This window comes from Heptranchias perlo, chromosome 12, assembly GCF_035084215.1.
Source record: "Heptranchias perlo isolate sHepPer1 chromosome 12, sHepPer1.hap1, whole genome shotgun sequence".
Taxonomy (NCBI): domain Eukaryota; kingdom Metazoa; phylum Chordata; class Chondrichthyes; order Hexanchiformes; family Hexanchidae; genus Heptranchias; species Heptranchias perlo.
Genome location: NC_090336.1, coordinates 18,124,596 through 18,149,724, shown reverse-complemented (window position 1 = coordinate 18,149,724; position 25,129 = coordinate 18,124,596). Strand labels below are relative to the sequence as shown.

General features: G+C 43.5%; 1 protein-coding gene across 3 annotated transcripts; it reads right to left on the bottom strand.

Annotated features, from left to right (window-relative positions):
* Positions 1-5,979: 5,979 nt before the first annotated feature.
* LOC137327670 (cell cycle exit and neuronal differentiation protein 1-like) lies at positions 5,980-16,353 on the bottom strand. 3 transcript variants are annotated; one of them, XM_067993470.1, is made up of 2 exons: positions 16,170-16,353; positions 5,980-7,658 (listed from the first exon to the last, which is right to left on the bottom strand). In XM_067993470.1, the coding sequence occupies exon 2, from the start codon at positions 7,455-7,457 to the stop codon at positions 7,071-7,073; it is 387 nt and encodes a 128-aa protein (XP_067849571.1). In that variant the 5' UTR covers positions 7,458-7,658; positions 16,170-16,353; the 3' UTR covers positions 5,980-7,070. The 3 variants fall into 3 exon arrangements, with proteins under 3 accessions (XP_067849571.1, XP_067849572.1, XP_067849573.1); XM_067993471.1 differs by having other exon boundaries at positions 5,980-7,543; XM_067993472.1 differs by lacking the exon at positions 16,170-16,353 and adding an exon at positions 8,156-8,234.
* Positions 16,354-25,129: the final 8,776 nt, after the last annotated feature.

Below are 25,129 nucleotides of genomic sequence, written 5' to 3'. Positions count from 1 at the left end.
AACACAACAGTGGCGCCCACCATTATGGAGCTTCTGCTGACAGCTCTGACAGTTTACGTGGCAGCTCACACTGCTGCTGTGGAAGCTTAGACAGCTGCCACATTAGCTCTGGAGAACAGTGTTGATAGGGGCTTACAGAGTGTATTCGGGCAGACCAATATCACAAAAGGATCATACAACAAGGGTACAACCCTTATTTAAATATTTTAATCAGCGTTTAACATTCATCAGGTGCGTTCCCTGTACGCCTTCGAAGCAGCCCGATCTAATATGCCATATTGGATACATAGGTGCCCATTTTGCACATGAAAAACGGGCATTGTGCCAATGGATTTCTAGGCCTTCAAATCTGAACAAACAGTTTCCCATTCCTAGTATCATCATTCCATATATAACAGAAAAAAAAAGTCATTTTTGCTTAACGTAATTAGTTAGCTGCTTCTCAACGTTGGCAAATCCCAGTCAGAAAGTAAGAATTAAATTTAAAGACTAGTATTGATTGGTACTAATCCAGAGGGATGAGATCATCCTCTAATTTTACTTGCTTCCTTATAGCGGCAGTCAGCACCAGATACTGCTTAATTCAGACTAAATGAAATGTCAATTTATTCCATACTGTTCTGATGGGAATTTACTCCAAAGGTACAAACTGAAACAGTCACTTTGAATGAAGCACTTTGTTACACATGTTCTAGGAATGGTCTGAGATTGTGGAATACAGTACGTTGTCTTGCTCAGAGCTTTCACAGTTGAGAGTTGGTAAGGTTAACCTGTTAAATTATACGATAGTTGGAATTACTGTGTGCAGTAATGAAGGGTTAACTGAGCATTGCTTAAGCTGTTTCAGTGTTATTGAGCAAACTTGTGAACCCACGATGTACTGATTTCCTTCACTACAATATAGCATGCACAATAATGAATAACAAACAGCAGGGCATTCAAAAGAAAGAAAAGGAAGAACTTTCATTTATATAGCACTTTTCACAACCTCAGGACGTCCCAAAACGCGTTACAGCTAATTAAGTACTTTTGAAGCGTAGTCACTGTTGTAATGTGGGAAACGCGGCAGCCAATTTGCGCACAGCAAGGTCCCACAAACAGCAATGAGATAATGACCAGATAATCTGTTTTGGTGATGTTGGTTGAGGGATAAATATTGGCCAAGACACCAGGGAGAACTACTTTACACTTCTTCAAAAAATTGCCACGAGATCTTTTACGTCCACCTGAGAAGGTAGACGAGGCCTCGGTTTAACATCTCATCCAAAAGACGGTAGTGCAGCATCCCCTCAGTGCTGTACTGAAGTGTCAGCCTAGATTATGTGATCAAGTCTCTAGAGTAGGACTTCAACCCACAACCTTCATGACTCAGAGGCGAGAGTGTGACCACATGTGGCTCAGTGGTAGCACTCTCGCCTCTGTGAACAGGAACAGCAATAATCATGTCTGGCATCTTTTAACAGCACTGAGCTGTCACTTAAACCATTGAAACAACACACCAGTCCAACTGTTTACTCAGCAATTTCCCTGTGAAATGGAGCATTCCAGACAAAAACAAAATTGCCGTTCTGCTGACGAGGCTTTGCTACAAGGAGAGAGAGAAAGGAAGGAGACAAAGGAAAGAACAGGTGGCCCTCCCTCCCCAGGAGAGCCTGGTTCCGCAGACATGAGAAGGAACAGTGAGCTTGTTAATGCTGTCTCCAGATTCATAGGACCTCAAGGAGGTGAGGAAGAAGATGGCAGAAAATCAGCTAAGGTACATATAGGCAATTAATATGCATAATGACAAGCACCTGCCGTAAATGGAGATGAAAGGAAAACAGCTGTGCCAAACTTCAAATCCTGTCCTTCTTCCCAATGAAAACCAGTGTAGGGATGTTAAAGAGTTACTGCCGTCAGAGAACCAGGGCAATGAATGCTTAGAATGAATGGGGAATTTTACATATAGGAAAAGGCCAAATATGATGTGCCTATTCAAATGCGTGTATACACAGCAGCAATTCCAAAAAGGGAGCCTAGATAATGAAAGCTTGGAAATGAACCTAGCAGGGTAATGCACGTTCAATGAAAGTACACAGCATGCCGCTGAGTCTCTCTTACAGCTGCCTGGTTTTGCCAGTGCTCTATACACTTTCAATATATCAATAATATTTTTCTGCTCACAGAACAAGATGGCCTTCAGCCATCGGGAGCAGTGCCCAAAGGTTGTGTCCCTAAGTAATACAAGCCCCTCATCCCAACCGACGAGGATACCTGAGAAAAAAATCAGTAGGGAAAACATCACAAAAAAAAGACAGAACTTAGGTTAGGGAGGACCAGCAGTCACAATTTTAAGTTGTACAAGGCCAGATCTAGGTTCGATGATAGGAGGTAGTTCATTTCCCAGAGAATAGTGGACATCTGGAACAGGCTGCCGGCTCGTGCGGTGGATGCCGATTTGCTGAATTCCTTCAAGCGAGAGCTGGACCTGTTTCCAGCTGAGGCGGAGGTCACCTCGGATAAAAGGTGGGTACTGCATAGAATTCAAGGCCAGTGTAATCTCCTGGACTAGTTTCGATTGCCTGGGCGGAGGTGGGGTGGGGGGGTCAGAGAGGAATTTCCCAGATTCTTTTCCCCAAATTGGTCTGGCTTTATATCTGGTTTTTCACCTCTCCCAGGAGGTTACGTAGTTTTTAGATAGAGTGGTGAGTGAAGATATTAAGATACAATTCCGTCGGACAGGCTGGATGGACCAGAGGGTTTTTTTCTGTCTGTCGTCGTTCATGTATGTTCATAACTTGCATTTATAGCATGCCTTTCACGACCTCAGGACATCCCAAAGCACTTTACAGCCAATGAAGTACTTTTGAAATGTAGTCATTGTTGTAATGTGGGGAGTGGGGGAGATGGTAAAGCTGGAGGCTTCTCCTGAACTCATGGTAAGTACTATGTTCACAGCATGTAACATTGCCCTACTGAGTGACTGTTACACAGGCACAACTCGACCTGAGTAACACCACAGAGAATATCATGCAATGATATTCATCTACTTGCCTCAGAGGCAGTGCAACAAAGGTTTACTAGATTGATCCCTGGGATGAGAGGGTTGTCCTGTGAGGAGAGATTGAGTAGAATGGGCCTATACTCTCTGGGGTTTAGAAGAATGAGAGGTGATCCCATTGAAACATGCAAGATTCTGAGGGGGCTTGATGCTAAAAGGTTGTTTCCCATGGCTGGAGAGTCTAGAACTAGGGGGCATAGTGTCAGGATAAGGGGTCGGCCATTTAAGACTGAGATGAGGAGGAATTTCTTCACTCAGACGGTTGTGAATCTTTGGCATTCTCTACCCCAGAGGGTTGTGGATGCTGAGTCGTTGAATAGACTGAAATAGATAGATTTTTGGACCCTAAGGGAATCAAGGGATATGGGGATCAGGCGGGAAAGTGGAGTTGAGGTCAAAGGGGCTGTATGGGCCTATTCCTGCTCCTATTTCTTATGTTCTTATGATAGTGGTGTTGCAATGTGATTGGCCGAACCAGCATTGTGACACGTTATCCTCTTCTATTTTCATGGAAATGGAAGAACAAAGTGAAGGCTACAGCCAGTGTTTTTGAGCAAGCCCACAGCTCACAGCACCCTGCGTCGCAATCACCATCACGGCCCCAGAGGTCCTAGGTAGTGTGGTTGATAACAGAGCATAGAGGGAGCCAACGTTTATCCCTCAACCAACACCTAAATCAGACGATCCGGTCATTGTCTCATTGCTGTTTGTGGGATCTTGCTGTGCACAAATTGGCTACCGCGCTTCCTACATTACATCAGTGACTACACTTCAAAATTACATCATTGGCTGTAAAGCACTTTGGGACATCCTGAGGTCATGAGAGGCGATATATAAATCAAGTTTTTCTTCTTCTTTTGTACTTACTGCCTGTTTATTGTGTATAATTAATTGCACTTGATTATTAAAATCCCGGTTTGCTACCGTATTGGTTGTCTCATTGAATCAGTTTATGTTATGAAAGCCGCTATATAAACACAAGACTTTCTTTCTTAAGTCACAGTTCACCATTTGAAGAGGAGCATGTGGTGTTCGCTATGCAGGGCCAGTCAACTGCTGGCCGCAAGCCCAGCATGGTTACTGGCTCTGCTACAATACCTGGGGATTATGAGTTCACAAGCCTGCTTAGAAACAAAGATACCTGACGTGAGTTACTTGTGTCCTTTGAGCACACACTGCTAGGTCTTGGGAGAATTGTGGAGGAGTCCATTTGCCAGATCTAAAAAGCCATACACTACAGTTGGCCATGGAGTGTGTGGCAGCTCTAAAAGGAAGACAGACACATTTATATAGTGCTTTTCACGACCTCAGGACATCCCAAAGCGCTTTACAGCCAATGAAGTACTTTTGAAGTGTAGTCACTGTTGTAATGCAGGAAATGCAGCAGCTAATGAGTGCACAGCAAGATCCCACAAACAGCAATGAGAGAATGACCAGAAAATCTGTTTTTTAATGATGTGGGTTGAGGGATAAATATTGGCCAGGACACCGGGGAGAACTCTCCTGCCCTTCTTCAAAACAGTGCCATGGGATCTTTTACGTCCACCTGAGAGGGCAGACAGATCCTCAGTTTAACATCTCATCCTAAAGACAGCACCTCCAACAGTGCAGCACTCCCTCAGTACTACATTTGAGCATCAGCCTGGATTATGTGCTCGAGTCTCTGCAATGGGGCTATGAACCCACAACCACCATGAAATTGGCAGTAAAACCCTCAGTAGTGCAGTTGGTATTATTGTGCATCTATGTGCATTTCCAGTCAACTTTTCCACTATGAATCCCTAGGTCTTCATTTATAATGTAAACTGCTTAAGTAAACCTGTGGAGCTGTAATTATACTCTCCATCTAATGGAGGAGATGTGGGACCACCACTGGGTGGATGGTGTAATTACAGTGTGACATATTTACATATCTTATGTATTGATTAGAGACTGATGGCTTTGGTTATCTAGTGCTGCACAACCTACAGAAGTTAGGCTGCTAGTGAGGTGCAGTGAGGGATGCAGGCCCGAGCCCTCACTCAGCTAAGTGCTGAATCTGAGTTGCAGTGCATGGGGAGGCACAAGACAGGCATTTCCTCGAAGGGACGAGGAAAAGTTAGAAGGAGTGGCTCTGCTTTTGTGCCTCTCCTGGTAGCTGGCTAAAAATAGCACTGGTGATGGTAACTAGCTACAAAAAACCATTAGCGATCCCTATGGCAACAGGCTGCCTTCCTCACCCTCACAGCCACAGAATAACATGCTAATTATTCATCATCAGATTCACGTGAAGAGTGGCTGCTTGGATGAGGTAATAGAGTCCATTCTTCATGTGTGAGATTAGAGAGTGTCAGCAGACTATTCAACCATTAGAGGACTCATGGCCAAGCCTGATCGTTCAATATCCACACCCGTGCACTTTCCATCAGGTGTCACTGGATGCTGTTCAAAGGGCAGGAAACCTTGACTGATTTGTTCCTCTCCTATACCCAGGGGACCGACTGTAGTGCACGGACCTGCAGCCCACCTGAGATCAGCTGACTCAGAACAGGCCAAAAATCAAGCCTGGGACATCCCTGTTCTCAGTATGACTCAATGGGGTTCATTTTAACTTAACCTTTCGAGTGGGTTGGGGTCAGATGCCCGTTTCCCGCCCCTGCCCCAATGGAGAGTAAAATCGGGCGGTCGACCCGAACCCGCCCTGGCGGGCTGGGTTAAAAATTACCCCCAAACAGCAGCGTGTTGTCACCAGTACATGCAGAGCTGCGCCAACAATGCCAATGAAGCAATGTATTCTCCCACAAGTGCTGCGTCATAAAGCCGTACAGCAACTTCACAAAACACATGTAACTTGCTGATCAAAAATAGAGAAAAGGAAGTGAAACTGGGACATAATCCTGTCTGAGGGGAATGACCCCCCCCCCTCCCGCCCCCACTGTTAACCAACACATCACGCCTGATTTTTCAGAAATGTTATTTTATTGAATCACATTCCTTAGAGCAACAGGGTAGCCAGACGTTAGATTCTGACCAACAACAGCTCGTTTATTATGTACAGAGCAAAGAACACATAGTCCACATACAGCATATCTGTTAGCCAACCTTACTGTTCACTTAGAAGCTGATAGAACACTTAAAATAACAAGCAGTGTCCAGAGTATGTGGGTATAGGAGAGATGGGTACATTAATAGCAGCCTGGGTCACACTGTGCACAGCTACTCTACCTATTATCAACTTCCAACTAGTAATTTGTTTTTTTTAAAACTTAGCTGTTTTATTGCATGTATACGCTTGTTTTAAGTCAAAGTAAATGTGACATCATTAGTTGAATTAAATACTCTCGTGGGCCCAAGAACAAATCACACAGAGAATCTACTAGTAAGTTCTAGAAGGAATGGGAGTTCAAAGTGGAACTCGGTTTTATTGCTTTCGCTAGGTTGCTTTCTTTTTGCCTTCAGCTTTTTTTCCCCCATAACCTTGGTACCTGTGATCGTTGCTGTGATCCAATTAAAGGTGTGTTTTTTGTTTGGTGTGGTTGCTGTCACTGATGATAGTAGCAAAGTCCAGCGAAAGAGGGATGTGTGGATGCGAGATGGGCCCGGGGAAAAAAAAATTGGTTTACATGCTGCGGAAATACATCTCATTTTATTCGCTACAAGGGAATGAGCTACTTTTACAAGGCTTCCTACTAGAATATAAGATATACACTCAATGCTTATAAGGGGGAATCTAAGGTGTGTGAAAAGTTTTACTGGGAAGCTAGCGTGGGAACAAGTGTGGCCCGTTTTACATTGCTATAAGCTCTGTACAAGGTGGGGGTGGGAGGGCGATGGGGGGGGGCGGGGGAGTCCACTTTTACAATATACAAGTTAATTCAAAAGTTTTGCATTGCAGATGGACACTGTGAGTTAAATACCATCACTTTAAACCAAGACCTATAGCGGTGAGCACAGTTGTACAATTACTGATTTAGGAGCTGGAAGATATTCCCTCCAATGTACACACATGCAGAAAATAACCAGCGTCGATATACAATTTTATACATTTTCTTTATTTCTTGTGAAGTATGAATACCAGACCTACGATGACTGCAAGGGCTGTGATGGCAGCCCCTCCGAGTATATATGGCTTCATGTTTTCAAACAAATTGCTGGGCTGCCCTTCAGAAACATCTTCCTTGTCATCCTTGGCTTCCAGCTGGGCGTCTGCTGCCTTCTTGCTCTCTGAGGCACTGGTTGGCGGAGTTACTGTGTTGTCTCCTGCGGGCTTCGGTTCACTGGCTGGAGCAGCCTCAGCGACTGGCTTCTTAGGAGCGTTGGTGGGCTCGGGCTGTTTGCTGGAAAATTCTTTCTTGTCCCCAGCCGCGGTGCTCGGCTTCAACGCGACGGACTTGGGGGATTCCTTAACTTCTGCCTTGGATCTGTTTCTCGTTTCCATGGCTGCCTTCAAGCTTCCGACCAAATTCTTCCCTCTCCGGGCGGGTCTCAGCACTAATGCGTCAGTGCTTTTCAGTATTTTCCGATCTACAAAGGCAAAATTATCAGATGGTCTTTTTAAAATGTATTCATCGTAAATGTATAGGTCTCCTTTTCAGTTATCTCTTCAAATCTCATATTCCACAGTCTTGACGGAACAACCCTAAGAGAAGAGCAGATAGAACAGTCAATCATTACATCAGTCCTTAGAAAACAGGAAGGTAAGGGGAGATTTGATAGAGGCGTTCAAAATTATGAGGGGTTTATAGAGTAGAGAGGGAAAACCTTTCCACTGGCAGGGGGTGGGGTCTGTAAACAGAGGACACAGATTTAAGATAATTGGCAAAAGAACCAGGGGGGAGAAGAGCAGAAATTTCTTTACGCAGCAAGTTGTTCTGATCTGGAATGCACTGCCTGAAAGGGTAGTGGAAGCAAATTCAGTAATAACTTTCAAAAGGGAATTGGATAAATACTTGAAAAGGATGAAAATGCAGGGCTATGGGGAAAGAGCAGGGGAGTGGGACTAAGTGGATAGCTCTTTAAAAAGCTGGCACAGGCATGATGGGCCGATTGGCCTACTTCTGTGCTGTAAGATTCTATGATTTTATGATTAACAAATGTGAAAATTAGTTCCGCCTATTTATAAATAAATAAAATTACCTTTGACAATCCAACGTCTCATTTTAAATTTTAATGATTTCATCACACTGACTGTAGTAACTCAGAAAAAAAGCTTTTCGTTCCTCTCCAATTCTCTCTGAAGTCTGCCAGTGCTAGAGTACAGTTCGCTGGGCACCAGTAACCCTCCACAAGGGGCCATTCCTCGGGTATGAGCCTAGGCATTAAACAGCAGCAGACAATTTGACCAAAAGCGCCCAACAGATCCAAGCACGACCCTGTCCTGATTTAAAGTCGCACATGTACACTTTCCAATCAGGATTATCAGATGGGAATCAGCAGCGGGACCTGTAAATGATTTTCCTTACAGGAATGCTGAAGCCAATTATAACGATGACTATTCAGCAGCACAGACCAGGAATCAAATTTGGAGCTCTTCTGATCTGAAGTAAAAACATAAAATGCTGGAAAAACTAAGCAGGTCAGGCAGCATCTGTGGAGAGAGAATCAGAGTTAACGATTCAGGTCGATGACCTTTCATCTTACACTGTGTAAGAACAGTCTCTCCCCACGGACGCTGCGTGACTTGCCGAGTGTTTCCAGCATTTTCAGTTTTTATTTCAGATTTCCAGCATCCGCAGCATTTTGCTTTTTCTCTTCTGACCTGTACAGCTCAGTATCACACCACGTGGTGCATTTATCTGCTAAGCCGTAGGGCGAGTCAACAAAAGGCTCTTTGAAAAAGTGAATCATTTCAGCCCACATTGTGTAAAAACAGCTTCTCTACAGCATTTAAATTTTATTATTTTGTTTTCAAATCAATGCTGTTAAAAAATATATGGGATCCTATGTTTTTATTGAATAGTGATACAGACTACAAAAGCAGAGAGATAATATTAAATCAATACAAACCATTAATTAGGCCACAGTTTTGTGTCCACTTTTGGGCACCCTACTTTAGGAAGGATGTCAAGGCCATGAAGGGGTCCTGAAGAGATGCACTAAGTTGATACAAGGAATGACTTTAGTAATGAAAAGAGACAACAGAAACTGGGGCTCTTTTCATTAGAACAGAGAAGGTTAGGAGGACTGATAGAGATGTTTAAATTTATGAAGGATGATTAGGTAAATTGGGAAAAACTATCTGCACTGGTCGGTGAGTTGGTAACTAGTGGGCATAACTTTAAGATCATCATCAAAGGAACAATGGCAGAGGTTAGGAGAAATTGTTTTACAAAAAGGGTTATTAGGTCATGAACTATCCTACCAGAAACAGTGATGGAAGCAGTCGCTTTTTAAAGGGAAGTGGACAAACATTTGAAAAATAAAAATTTAAATGAGTATGGGAGAAAGGAGGAGAATTGGACTAAATGGTTAGCCCTTTCAGAGAGCTGGCACAAGTTCGATGTGTCAAATGGCCTCCTTGCATGCTATAAAATTCTATAATTCACAATACAGTTAGAATTTGTGACAAAAACTGTAAATGAAACTTATAAATCCATCTTTCTAACTAACCAATATTGCAAATATTTGTGGAGCTCAGTCTATCTCTTTGTGCTTATTAATCTGCTCACCAAGCATTTCACAAGCTATTATATTTTTCTGCAGATTAATAACTACATTAACAATGCCAATATTTTTTGCATTCAAAATTTCCATTTCCATCACAACCAAAGGACTTTTACATCAAATGTGGCATAGTGAGATAGCAGCTTAATGCCAAATGGGCATTTCCTACGATGGAAGGGAAACTAGAGGGAGAGTCAGCCCTCCCCTGAAGTGGCTTTAATATTGGCCTTTCATTTCTGGAGCCTGGCTTTGATTTCAGCCCAGACTGATGCAGTGAAAGTCTTGTCCTCCAGCTATCTGTAAGGGTTCTATTGTTGTGAAATGACTTTAGCCAATCTCAACCCAGTTACTTCGGGCAATAAACGGGCACAAAGCACACCAATTTAGCAGTGGGACGGCCTGTGCCCAATCTGCACAGGCATTGGACCCACTGCTAAATTTGTGGGGCCCATTATTTAAGTGTCCCAGGCGTACACCGAACACTGGTGTTAGGCCCCTTAAATATGTTAATTAGGAGTCAAGGAAGAAATTAGTTTCCGATGAGCAGAGACAGGGGGGTCAGGCCTGCCCCGCTCAGGATTATCCAGCGGCTCCCACAGTCACCAACTAAAAGTAAGTATGGAAATAATTTCTTTAATATAACCCTTCCTGTGGAGCCAGGAGGCGTAGGAGTGCCCCCCTCCCCCGACTCCACAGGCATCGCAATTTCCCTGCCCCGCCATTGTAGCCTGCTCCAATCCCCACCTGAGACTTGCCTGAGAGTTGCTGCTAGTGAAGCAGATGGCCCCAAATTAGTTTCTCCCATCGAGCGTGCTGCTTGTGTGGGCGCGACCAGTGCCAGCAGCTCACCCGGAGTATGCAGAAGAGGCCTGAGGAACTATTTCTATCGCTTCTCGGGCCTATTTCTTTGGGCAAGCGCTAATCGCACAGCGCAGAGTCTGGGCCTGAATTTTTACCTCAGTGAATCTAGTCGCCTGCTTATCTTTTACCAAAAGGAATTAATCCTTTCGAGAGGCTATGTTTAGTTTTGTTTCTTCAATGGATGAGTTCCCTAGTATAAATATTGATGGTGTACAATCCTTGTTGGTTGTAGAACACTGTTTATGCTGATATCAAATGTGTTGTCCATTTTGTATTCACCTTAACGAGTATAAAATTCAATTACTCCCCAAAGTGCTTCCCTGATATTTATTTCTCGACTGCGTGTATTAATCCTTTTCCCTCACGTTGTCAAGCTCAGTCACTCCTCCCAGACAATTTCAGCCTGTGATTTCATCAGTATTCACAGTTTAAATAAAAGTATCGAAAACCATCAATGAAAAGAGACAGGAAGAAAAGAAAGGACATTGCAAGGTCATTTTATTTCTGGGTGACTGATTTTTAAAAGGGGCCACTGATGGAGCTCCCTCTTTAGGAGAACTAGTTAAAATCTGAAGCTCCTCACATATCCTTGATAGATTAAATTGACTATGAATTTGCAACTTAGCTGTAGTTTCAGCTCTAGTTACAGTACTTGAATTCCCCATCTCCTTTCAAATGGTGTCTCCCTTCCTCCCTTGAAGGTGTTGACTCCTGCTTGCGGAAAGCCCCGTGTAGGACTGACACCCTCCAGTACTTTGCCCAAGTGGCCATTCTTCATGTTGAACAGTGCGGTGTCAGCAAGCCATTCAATCAATGTCCTCTCCCCAAGATCAACACACAAGCACGTTCCTGCAAGAGTCACTGGCTAGCAATCAAGAGAATCAACCCTGACTGATTTCTCCCCTCCTCAGCCTAAGGCTGCTGAGGCCAACTGCAACACCTCTATCATCCCCCAAGCTGTGAGCATTTAACTCAATTCTGACAAAGGGTCATCGACCTGAAACGTTAACTCTGTTTCTTTCTCCACAGATGCTGCCTGACTTGCTGAGCATTTCCAGCATTTTCTGCTTTTATTTCAGTATTTAACTCCGCACAGGTCAGGTTTCAGACCTGGGACCTCCATCTTTCGGATGAGACCTTAAACTGAGGTCCAGGTCAGACAGACATGAGAAATCCCATGGTACTGTTCGAAGAAGAGCAGGGAGTACTCCCAGCATCTTGGCCAAGATTCCTCTCTCAACCACCACTCAAAAACAGATTAGCTAGTCATTCATTTCTTTGATGCTTGTGAGAACTTGTGCGCAAATTGGCTGCTGTGTTTATATGAGATACAAACATATGACAATCAACCATCCAGCCTGTCCCACACAACTGCATTGCCTTGTGCATCACAATACATATACACACTCTCCACCCTGACAGGTAATCTCCTCGGAGAGGTGAAAAATCAGATAAAAACCCAGGCCAATTAAGGGGGATAAAAATATCTGGAAAATTCCTCTCCAACCTCCCCCGCCCCCCACTTTAGGGGATCAAAACTAATCCAGGAGACCACCCAGGACCTGATGACCTACATCCTAGGGTTTTAAAAGAGATGGCTGCAGAGATAGTGGATGCATTGGTTTTGATCTTCCAAAATTCTAGAACGGTCCCAGCGGATTGGAAGGTAGCAAATGTAACCCCACTATTCAAGAAAGGAGGGAGAGAGAAAACAGGGAACTACAGGCCAGTTAGCCTGACATCAGTCGTTGGGAAAATGCTGGAATCCATTATTAAGGAAGTGGTAAGAGGGCACTTAGAACATCATAATATGATTAGGCAGAGTCAACATGGTTTTATGAAAGGGAAATAGTGTTTGACAAATTTATTAGAGATTTCTGAGGATGTAAGTAGCAGGTAGATGAAGGGGAACCAGTGGATGTAGTCTATTTGGATTTTCAAAAGGCATTCGATAAGGTGCCACATAAAAGATTGTTACGCAAGATAAGGGCTCATGGGATTGGGGGTAACATATTAGCATGGATAGAGGATTGGTTAACAGACAGAAAACAGAGAGTAGGGATAAACGGGTCATTTTCGGGTTGGCAGGCTGTAACTTGTGAGGTGCCGCAAAGATTGGTGCTTGGGCTTCAGCGATTTACAATCTATATTAATGACTTGGATGAAGGGACCGAGTGTAATGTATCCAAGTTTGCTGATGATACAAAGCTAGGTGGGAAAGTAAGCTGTGAGGAGGACACAAAGAGTCTGCAAAGGGATATAGACAGGTTAAGTGAGTGGGCAAGAAGATGGCAGATGGAGTATAATGTGGGGAAATGTGAGGTTATTCACTTTGGTAGGAAGAATAGAAAAACAGAATATTTTTTAAATGGTGAGAAACCATTAAATGCTGGTGTTCAGAGAGACTTGGGTGTCCTGGTACAAGAAACACAAAAAGTTAGTATGCAGGTACAGCAAGCAATTAGGAAGGCAAATGGCATGTTGGCCTTTATTGCAAAGGGGTTGGAGTACAAAAGTAAGAAGTCTTACTACAATTGTACAAGGTATTGGTGAGACCTCACCTGGAGTACTGCGTACAGTTTTGGTCTCCTTATCTGAGGAAGGATATACTTGCCTTAGAGGCGGTGCAACAAAGGTTCACTAGATTAATTCCTGGGATGAGAGAGTTTTCCTATGAGGAGAGATTGAGTAGAATGGGCCTATACTCTCTGGAGTTTAGAAGAATGAGAGGTGATCTCATTGAAACATATAAGATTCTGAGGGGGCTTGACAGGGTAGAGGCTGAGAGGTTGTTTCCCCTGGCTAGAGAGTCTAGAACCAGGGGGCATAGTCACAGGATAAGGGGTTGGCCATTTAAGACTGAGATGAGGAGGAATTTTTTCACTCAGAGGGTTGTGAATCTTTGGAATTCTCTACCCCAGAGGGTTGTGGATGCTCAGTCGTTGAGTATATTCAAGGCTGAGACAGATAGATGTTTGGACTCTAGGGGAATCAAGGGATACGGCTATCGGGCAGGAAAATGGAGTTGAGGTTGAAGATCAGCCATGATCTTATTGAAAGGCGGAGCAGGCTCGAGGGGCCGTATGGCCTACTCCTGCTCCTATTTCTTATTTCTTCTGTAACCCATTGATTGTCCCGAGGACAGCTCTTTCTTTTTTTCTCTTTTCCTGGTCTGTATGGCTCAGTTCCATTTACCCACCTCAATCATGGGGAGAATCATTTAGTAATTTCACTTAATAACGAATCCTCCAACCAGAGTCAAAGCAACGAGCCAGCTGAATCCCTAAAATTGGCAAGGAGTCTAGTCTATTAAAAAAAATAGCTCTTTCAGAACAGAAAGGTATACTTTATGCAAAGCAATCAAGGAAAAAAAAAATCTGTTTCCACGAGGGAATGTTTATCATGTGACTTTCAACTGGTCCCTTTTTGCTGAATTTCCATTATTATGAGGCTAAGGAGTTGTCACTCGGCCTTGAAAATGTACCTCCCACTGACTGCAGCAGCAGCTCCCTGCCCATTAAAGTGAAACAAAGCCTGTTAGCTTTGCTCGTGGGTGTAATTCGAATTATCCTGCCTGGCTCCTGCTTCCCAACAAGGCTTCTAATGAGAGTGACTAATACTGAACAGTTCCAGGCCACACATTCAATTCCATCCCACGATGTACCCTGAGGATCATGCTAGCCGCAGTCTGCTTTTCTTAAATGTTCAGTCGTGTTCCTGCTCTGTGTAAAATGGAGCTTTTACAACACAACCCAGCAAAGGTGGAAGTGAACGAGACTCAGTGTCTACCAGTGGAGTACTGCCGACCTGTTCGGCTCAGGTACTGGTTCTGCCGTGATGGATTGACTCAGATCCAATCCCCCATTGCCACGCATTTCATTTTAAAGCCATTTTGGCCCTAAAGAGCCCTTACATCCCCCTACAAGGAACACGGCCACTTGCTGACAAGTGTGGGTTTGAGTCCTTGCTGGTCAGACAACTGGTACCAGTATGTTATGCTTACAACAGCAATTCCATTTACATTACACCTACGACTAGTGCAGCCAGCAGCATTTGTATATGATGGAGGGGGCTCCTACCACATAGGACCACTGCTTGGGTCCTGGGGGTGCCCTCTGTTGCCTGATCGGAGCCATACTTTGGGTGCTGTCTTCGACTCAAGAGTGGTGCCTCTGGTAATTGGCATTAGGTCTATATTCCCCAAGCACCCTTTGGATGGTTCTGCTGACCCACCCTTCTCTAACTATGGCTTTCACCTCAACTCAGAGGGGTACCTCTGGTAATTGAGTTCTCGGCATTGGGACCCTAACATTCCTTTGGATGGATGTGCCACCCATTCGCACCCTCCGCCTACGCTGAAGAGAGAATGAAATGTGCAGAAACTAATGGAGTTGTGCCTATTAAAGTAATAATTGGGCCAAGGGCACAAATATGCTTCTACTGGGAAATCAAGTATGAAATGAGTCAATGCTCACAGCACAGGGGACCGGGAGTTAATTTGAGATTGTGCACTAAAAATGGCCCCGTCCCTAACAACCAGCTCTACTGTGGGGGTTTACTGGCTGGAGGCAGCCCCTCCCAATAAAGGCTCTGGGAAAAAAATGGGCAAGTTGACAAGGTCAGCATCGGCCTGTCAGCGAATGCACCAGCTCGCAAGTAACAAAATTGTGGTCCCGAAACCCCTGCTTCCGCAGGGTGGACAGGGCCACACAAGGGCACAGTCCTAAAATCTCAGTCAATAATCTGTTAATGTGTTACATTTACCTAACTGGTCAAGGGAAATTAAATTTGACAGACTGCGAATGTAAGATTCCCAGTGTGGTCCATTTAACAGTTCTCCTCATGAGTCACAACCTTCAAACATCTGCGAGTGACATAGAGTCAGCATCCATCCTGACACAGTCTGCTCATTGATATTCATTATTCACTGAGTAAAAGGAAAGGACCTCTTGTGTTGTCTGTTTTATCCTTTCACTCTCTTCCAGCACTCCCCAAATCTCCATCAAAAGCAAACGGATCTGTAGCAGTGTCATTGATCTGAAACCATTTCGAATAACATGGCCCAAACATTCAAGGTCAAGTCATGCAACAGTGAAGACCTACATTCACAGCCGTTTTAAAGGGCTCTTCAACAGATAGAAAATTCATTTTAGAAAGATATTGTCTGGTGGGCTCCCCCTCTTCGTGTAACAAAAGAAAAAAAAATCTCCTTTTAGTTCAAATGCAATTAGTTTAGTATCATCCCACAAATATTCATTTTAGTTTTAAAAAATCAAATGTGATTTAAAATCTGCACAGTGGGGAAAAAACAAGCACATTTTGAAATGTGCCAATCATTTGGAGTATGATTTGCACTTACAGTATTTAAATGTACACTTTGCAATGGTTGTGCCTGGAGGATTTTGCAGCTGGCTATTTGTCTTTTTACAGAATGGTTTTCCCTCTTACTTAAAGCTCAATTCATTAAACGCACAGTCAGGATTGCTTCTCTGTGGAAATCCAGCAGCCTGACCTCTGTTAGCTAAATTACATCCATTCAAATCTAAAGACAATGTGATGCAGTTTTCCATTGTTACCAGGCACCAGCAAAGCCTGTTGCCGATTATTTCTAATTAAGCCATCCTACCTGCTAGTTTCTGCTTTGCTGCTCCTTCAGACTTTCTGAAATCACACCATTAGCCTTGTCCTCTGCTGCAACCCTGTGACGCCCACAGTCCTTCCACCTCGCTGCAAAAACCTGGGCCTAATGTCTGAAGATGCTGGATCAATATTGCCAAGATAGGAAGGAGGCAGGATATTGGAGAGCCAGCTATGAGCTGGAGATTTGGAATCTACCATTCTCATCATCCAGTGGGTGATTACAACACCAACCAATTTTATTAATAAAGCATAGAATTATATCATTGTGAATATTAAGGATATATTGACAAAAGATTATCATGAATATTATTCAATTTGACAGCTGCTTTTGAATATTGTATAGATCCTTATTCTGATCCTCTGTTTACAATTTTTCAAGGTCACTGTATACAGTTATAAGACTGCAGAAGTGCAGTTATATCCCAGTTGATTTCTGGGATTGCGGATGAGTCATCCTCCAAGCAGTGAGTTGCAGACAACAGTGCCGTATCTTAAACAGTATCTTACACAGTATCCTACACAGTCACATATAGTTTACCATGTTCAACAGCATGGATAAGGGCAATAAAAATATCATATGTCTTGTATTGTAAGCGAGGCTGTTTTTATTTTATTTTAATGAGAATAATGTTCTGCAATGAAGATCACTTGCAAGCATAAAGCATTTGGATTGGGTTTGTCCATAGATTTCTGTCAATAAGTATTTGAGACTTCCCGTTGTCTGCATGTTTATCCACCATGGAGATACCACACCATTAATGGCAAATAAGCTGTTGTTACAAATTCGGGTCTTACCTTAGATAGTCTCTCAGGTACAGCGGTGCTAGTCACTCCCAAACGCGGTTCAGAGTGTGCCTGTACTGTCCAATATCTAACTATATGATAGTCTTTGCTTAATAATACAAAATAATAAACATGCTGCAATTCTCCACATCAATTTAATCATCAAATTAAGAGAGAAATCAGGAGGGCAAAAAGGGGACATGAGATTGCTTTGGCAGATAAGGCAAAGGAGAATCCAAAGAGCTTCTACAAATACATAAAGGGCAAAAGAGTAACTAGGGAGAGAGTAGGGCCTCTTAAGGATCAACAAGATCATCTACGTGCGGAACCACAAGAGATGGGTGAGATCCTAAATGAATATTTCACATCGGTATTTACGGTTGAGAAAGGCATGGATGTTAGGGAACTTGGGGAAATAAATAGTGATGTCTTGAGGAGTGTACATATTACAGAGAGGGAGGTGCTGGAAGTCTTAACGCGCATCAAGGTAGATAAATCTCCAGGACCTGATGAAATGTATCCCAGGACGTTATGGGAGGTTAGGGAGGAAATTGCGGGTCCCCTAGCAGAGATATTTGAATCATCGACAGCTACAGGTGAGGTGCCTGAAGATTGGAGGGTAGCAAATGTTGTGCCTTTGTTTAAGAAGGGCGGCAGGGAAAAGCCTGGGAACTACAGACCGGTGAGCCTGACATCTGTAGTGGGAAAGTTGTTAGAGGGTATTCTGAGAGACAGGATCTACAGGCATTTGGAGAGGCAGGGACTGATTAGGAACAGTCAGCATGGTTTTGTGAGAGGAAAATCATGTCTCATGAATTTGATTGAGTTTTTTGAAGGGGTAACCAAGAAGATAGATGAGAGCTGTGCAGTAGACGTGGTCTACATGGACTTTAGCAAAGCCTTTGACAAGGTACCGCATGGTAGGTTGTTACATAAGGTTAGATCTCACAGGATCCGAGGTGAGGTAGCCAATTGGATACAAAATTGGATTGACGGCAGAAGACAGAGGGTGGTTGTAGAGGGTTGTTTTTCAAACTGGAGGCCTGTGACCAGCGGTGTGCCTCAGGGATCGGTGCTGGGTCCGCTGTTATTTGTTATTTATATTAATGATTTGGATGAGAATTTAGGAGGCATGGTTAGTAAGTTTGCAGATGACACCAAGATTGGTGGCATTGTGGACAGTGAAGAAGGTTATCTAGGATTGCAACGGGATCTTGATAAATTGGGCCAGTGGGCCGATGAATGGCAGATGGAGTTTAATTTAGATAAATGTGAGGTGATGCATTTTGGTAGATCGAATCGGGCCAGGACCTACTCCGTTAATGGTAGGGCGTTGGGGAGAGTTATAGAACAAAGAGATCTAAGAGTACAGGTTCATAGCTCCTTGAAAGTGGAGTCACAGGTGGATAGGGTGGTGAAGAAGGCATTCAGCATGCTTAGTTTCATTGGTCAGAACATTGAATACAGGAGTTGGGATGTCTTGTTGAAGTTGTACAAGACATTAGTAAGGCCACACTTGGAATACTGTGTACAGTTCTGGTCACCCTATTATAGAAAGGGTATTATTAAACTAGAAAGAGTGCAGAAAAGATTTACTAGGATGCTACCGGGACTTGATGGTTTGACTTATAGGGAGAGGTTGGATAGACTGAGACTTTTTTCCCTGGAGAGTAGGAGGTTTAGGGGTGATCTTATAGAAGTCTATAAAATAATGAGGGGCATAGATAAGGTAGATAGTCAAAATCTTTTCCTAAAGGTAGGGGAGTCTATAACGAGGGGGCATAGATTTAAGGTGAGAGGGGAGAGATACAAAAGGGTCCAGAGGGGCAATTTTTTCACTCAAAGGGTGGTGAGTGTCTGGAACGAGCTGCCAGAGGCAGTAGTAGAGGCGGGTACAATTTTGTCTTTTAAAAAGCATTTGGACAGTTACATGGGTAAGATGGGTATAGAGGGATATGGGCCAAGTGCAGGCAATTGGGACTAGCTTAGTGGTATAAACTGGGCGACATGGACATGTTGGGCCGAAGGGCCTTTTCCATGTTGTAAACTTCTATGATTCTATGATTCTATAATGGCTCGTCCTGCTTGACATAGGCAAGATAACTCCTAACTGTCCTGCATTCTAACCCCTTGTGCCTGATGAAAGCTTCCCCTCACAGTTTTCTCGTTAAAAACCTGATTGACTGCTTGTGTCTCTGTTTTTATCTCCTTATGTTCAAAACCCCGTGCCAGACACTCGCTGTTGAGTGCCCAGTAACAGAGGTATTTATTGATTATTGAGATAGACCAACAAACTATTTAGGATTTCTCGTCTTCAACCTAGATAATTCGCAATTTAACCACTTTTTATTTAAAATTCAACATTAAATGTAACTCTTTTTTATAATTCCTTTTTGTGGAAAAATGGTCAAAAATCCCAAAATGTGACAGCTGTACAAAAAATGTTTTTTTAATGATGCATTGAGGGATGCTTTTCTGACGTTGACATAAAGGCGCATCAAAATGGCAATGAAGAGGCAGCTTTACTCTAAATTTAAATGCTTATGCTGACACTAATGCTGAAGTGGGAAACTGTTTTATTCCCAGCACCATTTATCCTGTTAACCTTGCCTGTTCATTAATGGTATGGAAAAGGTGATCTGATCAAGGTGTTTAAAATGTTAAAAGGATTTGATAGAGTAGATAGGGAGAAACTATTTCCTCTGGTGGGGGAAATCAAGAACGAGGGGATATAATCTTAAAATTAGAGCTGGGTCATTCAGGAGTGAAATCAGGAAGCACTTTTTTACTCAAAGGATAATAGGAATCTGGAACTACCCCCACGCCCCTGCCCGAAAAGTCTGTGGCTGGATGCTAGCACAATTGGAGCTTTCAAGACTGAGATAGATAGATTTTTTTGTGACAGACTCATCTCCTATTTACCAATATCTATCTATTATATATTAATTCTTTTACATAGGTCATGCGCTGCCTTGAAAATTGCTTTGTAAACATTTCCTATGTAAATTCCAATGTTAAATGTTCACATATATCTGTTATATTTCCCTGTAATGCCAGCAGGTGGTGCTCTAATAGAAGCTGCAATGTTAATCTTAAAATTGACCTTTTATGGCTGCACAAGGACAATAGGGGCAGATAAGAGTGACACAATGGGGGTTAAATTGGTTAACCCCTGAATACGGGCGCGGGCATCGCATTGCACGGTTACCAGATAATTTACCTCATGGATGCGAAGAAATAAGGCCTTCACGCGACGATTCCATGACATTCACACTTTCCACCAGCAGGGGGGGCCCGAATCTCTTAAAGGCAGGCTGTATCTCTGCCGGCAGCCTGCATCTCTTAAAGGTAGCCTACACCTCTTATTTGTAAAAAAAAATAAGATGGGGTCTGCACGGAGTCTGAATGGAGATCAGACATCGCACACATAAAACATAGATGCAGGTCCCATCCCTATGTTTACAAACTGATGAGTTACGTTAAAACATTGAATAAACATTGCAAACTACTAAATCCCACATCCTCCAATCTGCATGCCAGACATCACCAATTTGCCGGTCCGAGTTGGTAGCAGGCCTGCGAGAGTGTGTGCACCAAGGTTCCCTGATGATGCACTAGAGGCCTTGGTGCAAGTGGTGGACAGAAGGAATCCCATATCGGCAGGGGGGCAAGAGGCCCTCCAGACATATGCTCAAGAAGCAGTGGGAGGTAGTAGGGTTTGCAGTCAATGCCAGGTGCATAGCACCACGGACATGAATGTAGTGCAGGAAGAAGTTCAATGCTTTGACATGAGTGGTCAAAGTGAGTGAGGCCAACTGTTAAGTGGCGTCTCCTACCAACTGCATCCACTGCTCCATGCACTACACCCCCCATCACCCACCTACCAACAAATTCAATCGGTACTCAACTCTTCCAATCAGGTGCTTCCTCTCACCCTCACAAATTACCACTGTTGTAAGCTGCACACCCACAACTCAAAGGCCACATACAATGGCAGCTATTCAACCATGACAGGCACATCATCCAGACATCCTGCAGGACACTCACTGACACACTTCTCGCTTTCTTGCAGGAGAAGGCGGCGGATAACAAGAGGCAGCAAGCGGCAGTGGCATTTAGCCCCTCAAGCCTGTTCTGTTATTCAATGAGATCATGGCTGATCTGTGTCCTAACTCCATATATCCGCCTTAGCCCCATATCCCTTAATACCCTTGGTTCACAGAATTCTATCAATCTCAAATTTAAAATTCACAATTGAGCTAACATCATCGGCCGTTTACAGAAGAGCGTTCCAAGCTTCTCCCACCCTTTGCATGTAGAAGTGTTTTCTAACTTCACTCCTGCAAGTCCTGGGTCTAAATGTTGGGCTATGTCCCCTTATTCTAGTATTCAAGTATAGGAGGCCTCCAAAATCAGTGGCCAGATGCAATAATCCATCAACTAACCTGTAAATCCTGCATGGTCCCTTTAAATAGCACTGGTGGGGGGGTCCTCCAGGCACTCTAAGACATGCTTAGCTGGTCGTGGTTAAGACAGTGCATTAAGTGGAACGTCAAGTGCTAAAATGGTGTGTATCACTTTAAATCAGCGTTGCACACTGATCAAATACACATTCTCCTTACTTTACCTGAACCGGCGTTCGTGATTTGCGCCTGCGCTAACCCCTTTACAAATGTGGCATCTCAAACGGCAATTTGGATTTCCGGAAGGCTGCAAAGCACCGAAACAATGGATGCTACACGGACAAATTTCTAGCCCAATATTCTCCAATTTACCATGTGCAGCACCAAGGAAGGCTGAATATATGATACACTATGTTTCACACTACAACACTCCTGGTGTTATCCTCCCATCACCATGAACAACAACTCAGGAAATCACCCATTATTAAAGATCTTCCATGTGTGCGCACTTCCTGTCTATAACCTTATTTCCTTTTGTGACAATTTTTGGTCACATTTTTATGTCAACATGTAACATTGAAACTGCCTTTGTAAACATTTATAATGGGAATTTCCAATGTAAACAGTTGCCTCTCAAAACAGTCAAATCACTCAAAATGCTTTTTCAAAAAAATGTTGTCCAATTGTTTTCCTCAGTAACTGAACTTTACAAGGTCCAAAAAAAAAGGTTTTAACACAATAAAAAAAATTACATATTTCACAATAACATGATGAATTTTACCCACTGAATTGTCTTTTGTGTCATTTAATGCCTTCATCAATTTCAGGTCCTTGGCCTGTCTCAAAAGCTTAGGCCTTAACTAGAAATTCTTACTTCAGAAAAACTACACAGAGCTTCCAACCACATTTGTGGATTCTGAGCATGTGCAGTTTGCAGAATTTCTCAACATGCAACATGTGCATCAACAGGAGTTAAAGGAGAGCGGTGTGAAGATCTGAGGTTCTTTGCTTTTTCCAAGACTTTCAAAGAAATTGGAGATTGAATTCTCAAAGATTTATTTCAGGCAGGACCAATTTAAAATATTAGGAAGCATTCAGTCAAACAAGACATCTGATTTCCTTTCTGTCAACAAAGATTGTTTATCGAGAATGAATTTTATTTTCCTCAATAGAAAGACTGAAAATTCAGTGAAAAAAAACCTCTCTCTTCTGAACCGTTTTTGGAAGGTAAAGGAATTTTTTTTATTGAAAACTGCGGTACTGCATAAAAATGAGTTTTTGAGTGTTTTATGAGGTCATTTTTGTATATGGACATTTATGTTTATTGAAGATGATCTAAGTCAGTAAACTCACTATTCATGCCCTAATTGCATTAAAGTAAAACATAAAGACAGGAACTGGCTGATGACAGAGAAATCAGTGAGGGGGCAGGGGTGCCTTAAGGTGCAAAAAGGGGCTGCAGACAGGTCTAGGAGGAGACTGACAAATGGACTGTGGTGGGTTCCCCACTCCTGCTCCTCCGGGGCCCATAAAAATAATTTGGCACAGCTCTGGCGGGCCTCTTCGGCTTCATCACCCGTGGAACTGATTCTGACCAGTTCCAACCAAAAATGGCAACTGTGGTCATATTTATGTCATAGGATCCTGATTTCTATATTATAAGGGGCCTATTGCCTGAAACAGGAGGGCGCTTTGGACACCCAACCTTAGATCCTTTTCAAAATGAGGCTGGTGGCAATGCCGGTGTTAACGGGGCAGTAAGACTACCGACTCCATCTTTAGGCCGTTACTGTCCCGTTAACGGCAGTTACTGCCAGGCGAAGGCAGTGAAAATCGACCCCTTCGTTTAAATTGACCCTCCTAAGCGAGATAAGTAACCAAAGGTAACACTTCCAAGGCGAGAGAGCTTTGTGAAAACTCTCCCTGACCCAGCCCAATCAGTTTAAACTAAAAGAACACCACAAAAACTTTGACTGCAACATCTAAAGAGAATGTTGGTTTTAAATTGTGAAAACAATCCAAAAACCACATAAGAAATAGCGCCAGGCCATAAAACCATTAATAAAAACTCCAAAAGAAACAGATGTAGGCTCAGGGCTATTGTGGTCCAAAGCATACTGTTCACATTTAAAATAATATAAACCATGCACCTCAGTAGATGCCTAATACAGAAACCAATCAACTTGGAAACTCATATTGTTAAATTTCCAAAAAGCTCTTTCATGCCGCTTGATTTAAGGATACCGTACATTACCTTTAACTGGTGGGGGCGACTGGAGCTCTCTGTCCCTGACTCGATGCCTGCGGTTCTGCCGAATGTGTTTTTTTCTGAAGTTACTTGTGGAACGGGCCTTATATTACATCTCGCTGACTATCCATGGCCCAGACAGAAGAGCCAGATGAACACTGATCCCTTTAGAAAGGAAGAAAGAATTTGCATTTATATAACGCCTTTCACATCCTCAGGATATCCCGAAGTGCATTATAGCCAATGGATAACTTTTTTACACTGGACACTGTTTTATTGTAGGCAAACGCGGCAGCCAATTTGTGCTCCTCAAGATCCCACAATGAGATGTTTGGCCAGTAAATCTGTTTTTGGTAGTGTATATTAAGTTTTGTTACACTAAGTCTCACCAGGGGTTGCGCCTGTCCAGCCCTGTGTCCCTCCATGGCCAAAGAACTCTCAATGGTGCCAAAGATTTTTTAATGTGTTGGCCCCCAAAGCAGGGAGAAGCCTAATGTTGGCCAACAAGAGAAGGCTGTGAGCTGGGGAGTGGTGGAGAACATGCCAGGGAGTGGCACAGAATGGGAAAAGCAAGACTTGCATTTACATAGCGCCTTTCACAACCTCAGGACATTCCAAAGCACTTTATAACCAATGAAGTACTTTTGAAGTGTAGTCACTGTTGTAATGTAGGAAAGGCGGCAGCCAATTTGTGCACCGCAAGGTCCCACATACAGCAATGAAATAAATGACCATGTTTTAGTGATGTTGATTGAGGGATAAATGTTGGCCAAGACTCCCCTGCGCTTCTTTGAATTGTGCCATGGGGTCTTTAACATCCACCTGAGGGGGCAGATGGGGCCTCAGTGTAACGTCTCATCTGAAAGGCAGCACCTCCAACAGTTCAGCGCTCCCTCAATACTGCACTGAAGTGCCAGCTGAGATTTTGTGCTCAGGTCACTGGAGTGGGACTTGAACCCACTGACTCAGAAACAAGAGTGATACCACTGAGCCAAGGCTGACACTTTACAGAATAGATTCCAAGGACTATCGGGTGGAAAGACGCCCAGAGTTGGCTGGGAGATGTGGGAGAGTGGAGAAGACAGCTTCAGAGGATGAGTAAGGGGCAGTGGGACTTGGGCGCTAGCCTAAACCAGCCCGGGGGCAGGGGCTGTGAACAAAAGCAGGAAGGAAAGCACCAGAAATCCAGGCATGACAGAGATTGAAGGGCCATGATGGGCGAGGGGGTTGCAGAGGGAGAGGAGCTGAGTGACGCGAATGTGGAGGCACCACAGCAACACAAGTGGTGGGAGGACTGCAACTTTATGCTGAAGACTCAATGATTTCTGGTGTTCCAAGGGAAGTGTTACAGGTCAGTCATCATTGGAAATCCTATTAGAGTGTCACCTGCTGGAGTATGCAGAAGTGTCACAGAGAAAGCGCCACCACTACTGTAGATATTTTAATGTAAGAATCTCAATAGCGATGTTTACATAGGAGTTTCCAAAGGAACCCGTGCCCCGATTGCTGATT